At 46.2% G+C, this 8,252-nt stretch overlaps 1 protein-coding gene across 1 annotated transcript in view; it reads right to left on the bottom strand.

The window, feature by feature from the left end:
- TENM4 (teneurin transmembrane protein 4) overlaps positions 1-8,252 on the bottom strand; it is a 619,397-nt gene that overhangs the window by 17,793 nt on the left and 593,352 nt on the right. The window contains exons 29-30 of the mRNA XM_009323472.1: positions 6,997-7,232; positions 415-711 (exon numbers count right to left, since the gene is read on the bottom strand). Of these exons, the coding sequence (XP_009321747.1) occupies positions 415-711; positions 6,997-7,232 (533 nt within the window). The remainder of the gene's footprint in view (positions 1-414; positions 712-6,996; positions 7,233-8,252) is intronic.

The following is an 8,252-nucleotide window of genomic DNA, read 5'->3' as shown; positions in this document are numbered from 1 at the left end:
CAGGAATGGGCCACTCGAAGAAGGCAGGATGTCAGACCGTATGGGTTGTTTTCACATGGAAAATCCTACTGGAAATTCCTACTGTTCACTTCTCTGACTTTACCTGAAGATATTTTATATTGCAGCTAGCTCAGCAAAGGACCGTTGTGCTTAAAAAATCAAATGCCGAAGCTTCACAGCATTAAGACATGCTCTCAGTGTGACTGGGAAGAAACTTCTCAGGCTATTTTCAACAGCTCTTTGGTGGTTTGGCATCAAAGATACTGTGTGCACCTTAGTGTAGGCAGAAGAGGAGTACTGGACCATAAGGACCATTAATCAGCTGATGTGAAGGAACGCAGCTGTAGTGAAGTCGAAGGAGTAAAGCCCGTTTGCACCAAAGGCACCATCTCTGAACGCTAAGAGGATTCTTACCTTCTCCAAATAAGTGTAGCTCCATGATTTGCCATCAGCAAAGATCCTGGATGTAATTCTGCCAGACTGATCATACTCCATCCTTTCTGACATCGTGCCCCTCTGAATCCCTGCAATGTGTCCTCCCGGGGAATAGGTGACGTTGACCCCATTCAGTCTGCTGCTGGGTGACCAGAGACTGGGCCTCCCTGCCTGGTCGTAGAGGATGCGGAGCGTGAACTTGCGGTGGTCATCATAGATTTTCTCTGTCCTTGTCACACGATCAAAGTCGAGGGACAGCAGGTTTCTGTTGTGAACCTACAGGAAAGAGATGGAGAATTAGGAAGCTGGAAACAGTTTAAGTTACAACGACTAGTCTTGTTTCACCAAACACCTCTTTAGACCACACTGGAGAGTATCCAGCAGTTCCTTGCCTCTGGATAAGAGGCAATTTTCAAAGCAAAGAGTTGTCCTAATGTTGCTTCTGTTGACTTCAGTGAGGAGAGAGGCAGAAAACCAGGGTACTTTTGAAACATCACCACGGTGAAGGAATATTGCCCATATCCCAAACCTAGGCTTAGGACTGCTACAGCTGATGTGATTACAGACCTACAGAAGATGAAATGACAACTTGTTGCGGTGAATATTTGCAAGGTACTCTGCTTATCAAACCTGGGATAGATAGTCTTTTGCTTTCATGCACATCAAAAAATAATGCTTGTAGAAAAAAGATGGATGTTGTGTCAACATAGTGGAAAGCAGAGCTTTTCTCTGAGTTTACTGAATATACTGCATGCACTGGAGGTTAAGCCTTTCCCCTGAGATGAAATATGGAGGCGTTGACCACTGTAGATGTTACACAGAGTGGGAACTTTTCTGTGAGAGCTGGAGTTTTAGCTTCATTGTCCTGGGGTTATTCGGTGTTGCATAATTACACTCCTGTTACCTCCACTGCCTCTGCATTTCCAAAGATCAAAGGTATCTACTTCAAAGGTAGGAACAGGAATACATTTTGATTCAGGGATTGTAGTGCACAGCAATACAAAAAGGAGCTGATAATACAACTCACGTTTAGCCGCGTGTGCAAGGAGACTTACAAAGCCACATCATCACAGTAGCAAAGTACTGAGCAAGGATGCTCAACCCACATTTCCAGTATGAGCTTGCCAAGACAGCTCTTTCTCCATCCCACCACTTTCAAACCTCTTTCAGCTGGTGAACCCCTCTTTTCTAGAAGGGTGCAGATTCTTCTCGGATGAATTTCAAACTCCAAACAGCTGGCTTGGTTTTCAGTTCCCTTTGCAGCCCTTCAGCTCTAGTCAATAAACCAAGGTTTGCAGGTTGCTGCAAGGTCTTCAGACTGCAAGTTAAACACACTGCCTTATCCTGCTCTGGGTAAAGCCGACACTCTTGACCTGAGCACTGTCTTCAGCCCTGCTTTAGTCTTGGTCGTTACTTTAGGGTGTATGACTGAATTCCCGCTATATTTTGAGGGATGTGGGAGTATCTGAGAGCTAAACAGCAAGAGAAAAGAGAGAAAGGATGTGGTAGAGCCAATGGAGAAGGGGTTCCTCAGCCCTGGAGGAACGGGAGGGAAAAGCAGGACTGCTGCAGTGTTTTTGTGCTGTGTGGGCAGACGTCTGTGCTGAAACCTGGAGAACGGGGACACTGCAAAATCAGAAGTCAAAAGAAGGCATCTCAGGAGCTGGGGTTGAAAGAGGCAAAAGCACGGCTGAGAAAATGTGGAAGCGAGCTGAGGGTGCGTGTGGCCAGCCAAGAGAGAAGGAATCAGTGCCATGACGTAAGTGTGAAGATGATGTAAGACAAGGCAAGTGCAACAATGATTTTCAACTTATGAATAACAATTGTAAAAGGCGGGTATGACTTGAGGAAAGAAACGTTGTGGAAAGGTAGATAATGCTCTAATTAAACATGTGTAAAATAGAATGTAAATGTGCAATGAGAGAAAGAAGAAATTAGCCAACAGCCCACTGTAAGAGGCAGGCTGGAAAATAATTATAAAGGTATCAAAACTCTAAGTTACACATGTAACTAACAGAGCAATTTGATATCTCATAGGTGCTTGCTGCTATAAATAGAGAAACAGAAGCGGCAATTGCTTGCAAAAAAGAAAAAAGCAAAGTAGGAAGGAATAGCATCTCTGCCTTCCATCTATTCACAGAGCAGCTCCAGCCCAGCAGCTGCAGCTTCTTCTGCTCCTGGTCTCTGCCAAGAGAGCTGGAAAGAGCTCTTCCAAGGGCTGGGATAGTAATCCAGGCTGAAAGTGGCCTCCCTGATCTGTACACCAGCAGCAGTGCCATTCACTGTGCTGGAAGGACCAAATAACAGGTCCCTGGATAGGTCTTAAGCTCAGTCCAAATCTCTGTATCCCATTACTGGTGCCCTAAGTCATTCCACCTTCCCCACGCTCTGGCAAGCAATTTCTGCGGGACTAGTTGGAACCAATCTCCCTTTTCATGATTTTTTTTTTTTTTTTTTTACGATTTGTTTTCTCCTGCTCTCTTGATGCAATCCCTCTTCTCTCTGAGAAGTACTGCAGTGCCAACAGCCACCCCTCAAGGTGATGGGCAAAGTGAACTCTACCCTGCCAGATAGCCTCTGAACAGGGGCTAAATCTTTTTCATCCTTGTTCAAGGGCATGCCTTGAATAGAAGTGAATTTTCTGCAGAAGCTCTGACAGGGCTGCAGGCTTCAGTCCAATAACCGTGTTTTATGGTGAGTGGCTAAATAAGGTGCCATCCTACATCCTGGAGTCCTTATCCTGGAACGGGGTCTGAAAGCTCCTGCAAAAAGCTTTTGCCCCTCAGAGCATTTGACAAGGCCTGTAATCAGCACAGGACTGAGACAGGGTAAATTTAAAATCACAGTTCACTGTGTATTTGACCTCCCCTCTACAATGCATGAGAGACTAAATTTAACCCCAAACTCATGTTCCACAGCACTTTATTCAAACCCTTAGCTTGCTCTGGAAAAGCAAGAGCATATGGCACACGGCACCATCTCTGATTTCTCCAATGCTTCCTATGGAGCTCCTTTAGCTTAAATTTTACAATTAAGAAACATGCATTGATCTCCCTGGGAGTACAAGGGCACAAAAAGTGAAGATTTCTCACGAAAACACTCTGGCAACCTTCAGCAGAGGAGAGCAAACAATACTTCTGCAATGAGAACCCCAGGAGCCAACAACATCCATGTGATAAATGGCCGCTTACAAAGCAATTTCCCCAGCGAATTGCTAAAACCGTTGGGGTGGCCATATCCAGACCTCGACACCGTGCAGAAAGTGTGGAGACGATGCCGGACTGTCCTCGTTAGTCATCCCACCAGGAATGGTTAGCAGCGTATCCCAAGAGACCTCTCCAGTCACGCCGGTTCTGGGGAGTGTCTGGGGCACTAGGTCTTCGTGCCACCACTAACCTGCTGCCAAGGTCTTGGGAAAAACAAAGTGAATTACAACAGGAGTTTCCATGGTTAAATAAATAAAAGAGCTGAGCCAGCAGCTCTGTCTCTTTTGGCTGTCCTATTTGCTCTACTGTCAGAGATTATTTTACACCCTTCTTTACTGAAAAACTCAAGTTTGTTTTAAAAAAAAAAAAAAAAGGAAGCAGCTCTGTTCCTTGGAGCAGAGTTTACCTAACGCTCTCACTGCAGATGGAGTCTGCGTTGCTGTTGGCCAGTGATGGGTTGAATTCGTAGCCAGCCAATTTGCGGAGATATCTCACTACTGGGTGGGTGGATCAGAGCATCACAACTTTCCACGGGGTGTGTGGGATAGGAGAAGGGAAAGGGGCTGCTTTAACATATTTGTGCTGCTTTACTGCTGCCCGGCCAAGTGCAGAGCCAGGTCAGCATTGATGGGACTGGGGAAAAGGTGTCAGGGCTGGCCCCTATCCCTTCATCCATGCAGAAGTCCCTGCCCTGTGCTTTATCCCTGCAATAAACACGTGCATTGTATTATTTCTTAGAGAGGGTCAAGGAGGCAGCTGTGAAACTGGCCCCATCATGCTGGGAGCTGGTCGAGCTCATGGCAACAGGTCATCAGTCCCCAAGAACACCCTGCCACCATGGGAGGAAGGGCCACGACTCATAAAATGTGGATCCATGTGACGGCAGCAGAAAGGATGCTGGTTTCAGGGGAACTCCCTCTTTTACAGTGGTCAGATCCTGTTCTCATCATCTCAAAGGCTTCATGGAGTGATGCTGCAGCCTCTTTGGGCATGCTCTTTCCCCATGAAGCACCGTGTCTTTGCTGCTCTCTCACGTGAGCAGTGGGGTGAGAGGAGAGGGAAAGTGGTGATTTACTCACATATGGCAGAAAATGATAACATTGCCCAAAATGAACAAAAAACGTGTTGAACTTAACTTCCCTAAGCTTCTCCCTTGCCAAGGAAAGCGGCAATTACTGGTATGAGGGAAGACGAGAACATGACACACAGAATATGTTAAATGCCAGGCAATCCCCAGGGAGGCAATTAGCATCTTGCAGGTTTATGTCTCAGGGGTGCAGATGCTGCATGCCACAAACAGGCAGCTTAAAACTTCTTGTACACCCTCAGCTACTTTGAACCCTGAACAGAGCCATAACTGAGTCCTTCAACCGTGTAAGATGCTCTTCTGCTTCACTAGAAGGGCCCTGATAGGCTCAAAATGTGAATAAATGCTGGTGGATTTATTGGGACACAAGTAACCAGCCTGAAAACTCATTTTGCAGGTGTTTTTCCAACTGCAGTACCATATAAAACAAAGACACATTCTGCGTTTGAATCTACTGTGAAAATTTTGGAAGATAAAACTGACACGGGCAGCTGAGCTGCGGCTAAATGAGTGGAAACTGCTTTGAATACCAAATAGCTGTGACAGCTGCAGATTTCAGAAGGCTCTCTCCTTTCAGAAAGAGACCTGTCTGATAATGTCGTTGGTTATTAAAATAAAATAAAAACCCCAAGACAAACCAAACAAGAAGGGTGATGCCAACTGATCTGCAGATATACAGCAGTTCCCACTGAAGGAGCAGCTTCAGCTTTCACTACTGTTTGCAGTTTTTCTCCTGATAACAAAATATGAGGCTATCGACCCAAGGGAAAAAGAACAGAGGCTGGGTTGGGGAGGGTGAAGAACAGTACTTGACAAGTGTGAGTGAGGAGAGACGGGAGAAATCACACCAAGGTGGCAGGGGTCATGCAGCAGGGAATAGGGAGAGGTGAAGAGCAAGGACTGGGAAACACATATTCTGAAACCAGAGCATTAATATTTACTGCAAAGCTTAAGCGCAAATAAATAGCTGCAGTCCTTTTGCTGTGGTGGCATTACACAGCACTAAGCATTTTTCTCAGTGGGTCTGAATTTGCCAGGTGCTGAGCAGCTTTCCAGAAACCGCTCATCAGCCCGTGACTCTGAGACTAGCAAGGTACAGGGTGATCGTGCAGGACTTGCTATTACAAGTTACCAGCCTTGCCAGCAGTCAGCAGAGGAATTACAGGCTTATTGGGCAAGATCTTTAAACAGCCCTGACAAGTCTGCGACGCATTGTGCAGAACAATGTTTTCAAAACACATCAGTCTCAAGCACAGAAAGGACCGCATGCTCCTGGAGGAGGGAGTACCATCAGGCTGGAGCTGTTTATAACACTTCACTTTGGGGAATAACAGCAATTGTGATGCAATGCCCTGCGAGCCCAGTTCTTCCAACAGGTTCGACAGATTAGCAAATTTCAGGAATCTAGAGATTCTTCTGAGGCTGCCCAGTGAACAATAATCATAGAATCATAGAATGGTTTGGGTTGGAAGGGACCTTAAAATCATCTAGTTCCAACCCCCCTACCATGGGCAGGGACATCTTTCACTGGATCAGGTTGCTCAGAGCCCCGTCCAACCTGGCCCTGAACACTTCCAGGGATGGGGCATCCACCACCTCTCTGGGCAACCTGTGCCAGTGTCTCACCACCCTCACAGTAAAGAATTTCTTCCTAATATCTAATCTAAATCTACCTTCTTTCAGTTTAAAACTGTTACCCCTCATCCTATCACTACACTCCCTGATAAAGAGTCCCTCCCCACCTTTCCTGTAGGGCCCCTTTAAGTACTGGAAGGCTGCTGTAAGGTCTCCCCGGAGCCTTCTCCTCTCTAGGTTAAACAACCCCAACTCTCTCAGCCTGTCCTCATATGCTTACAAAGCTTTCGGTGCTCAGGTCTATTACTGCCAGCAGCACAGGTAGAAAATATCTATACTAATCGGTGCAGTATTTTATAGTTATAATCGCCCCTTGCTTGCTTAAACAGCCTGACATGATGGTTAAACCTACAGTATCTGACAGCAGGTCACATGTTCCCAGTGATGCAGAGGACTTGTAGGCAAGTCAGCAATACTACCCGTGATGGCTAAGAGAACACCAGCACATAAGTGGCCATAAGGACATATTCAAGTCATAAAGGTCATGTCACTGAGGATGAACAGCTAGTTCTCTGTCCTGCAGCCTCCTCCCTATTGCAGATGATACAAATCAGCCCTGTCCCTTTCTATCACGAGACTGGAGACTGATGAGATGAGAAATGGAGACCAAAACTGCTCACGCTTCTCACTTACCCTCAGCCGACGTCCAAAGACGGTGACCTGCCCTCTCGCTTGCTCCTTCCTCTGCCTCCATTCCACGAGATTGAGGCCGTTGTCGATGGGCAGGGTGACATTCCTCTTCCCCACCGTGGGGTTGACGGTGCCAGCGAGCAGATGTGGCTCGGTTTGCAGGGCCACCTCCATGCCGTTAGCGAGCATCAGTCTGAGAGAGCCATCAGCACCGATGTAGTAGCTGTTTCGGACTTGGTCTGAAGATAGAAAAGAGATTTTTTCAAATGGCTGCCCAATGATACAGCTCCAGCTTTTCATTTTCTCCCTCGCCCAAGCTTCATCAGCATTTCTGATGGTTGTAACCAAATACACTGTCACTCACCCGTCCCACTCACAGTGAGCAAAACATTGGTTTCACCAGTGAAAGTAAAGACGGAAAATCTCTTTTTCATTCTGATGAGGTTCTGCACCTCAAACTCTTGCAGAAAAGCCTTGCACAGGTTAAAAAAGACACTCGTGGAAGAGCCATGTAATACCCTAGCAAAGGATGCAGGTTCAAACCTCTTCCTGTAGGCTAAAACACTAGGTAGTGAGATGTTTGTTTTAAATCACAGTCCAGCTGAAAACTTTCCATGCTTTTGTATCCTAAAGATCCCAACTCCACTACAATATATGAAAAAGTGGGGCCATCTACTTTCCTCAGCTTACTCACCATCTCACAAGTGACAGGAAATTGCACAGCGAGTTAATGCTAACCAGTTCCCCAAACAACAGCCAAACCCTTTCACTTGGGAAAGCTTTCAGGAGGAAACCAAAGTCCTCACGTTTGGAAAGAAAGCAGAGGCACTAAGCTCCCACACATCTCTGTACATCTGGCCTCCGCTAGCTCTTCAAAGATCAGCATATTTTGAGGCCAGGATTTGGGAGTTCAGGAGTGGAAGAGAAGAACAATATCTCTTCCACATCCTTCAGGAGTCAGGCAGGCTGAAAGCCCCTCCTTTGAATCTCCAGCTGGCATTTCTCTGCAGAGAGGAGCTCATGAAGGGTAAGAAAGCATGAGACTTGCTTAGCGCAGAATGGCTTTAAAAGCACGTTATACAAAGACTGCCTTATCTGAAGCTCCTCAAAAGCTGGAAAATATTATAATTTCTGTCTCCCAGGCTGCCATAAATACCTAATTGTGAATAAAAACACCCATTAAAAATTCATGTCAATTGTTTTTCCGTTCTGAGGCAAGTTGGGTTTTGTTCACTAGTTGCTCTGCCACAGCTCAGCAG

Source organism: Pygoscelis adeliae, unplaced genomic scaffold (genome assembly GCF_000699105.1).
Source record: "Pygoscelis adeliae isolate BGI_AS28 unplaced genomic scaffold, ASM69910v1 Scaffold84, whole genome shotgun sequence".
In the NCBI taxonomy this organism is placed as follows: domain Eukaryota; kingdom Metazoa; phylum Chordata; class Aves; order Sphenisciformes; family Spheniscidae; genus Pygoscelis; species Pygoscelis adeliae.
The sequence above is the reverse complement of the archived record's forward strand: the minus strand, read 5'-3'. Positions and strand labels throughout refer to the sequence as shown.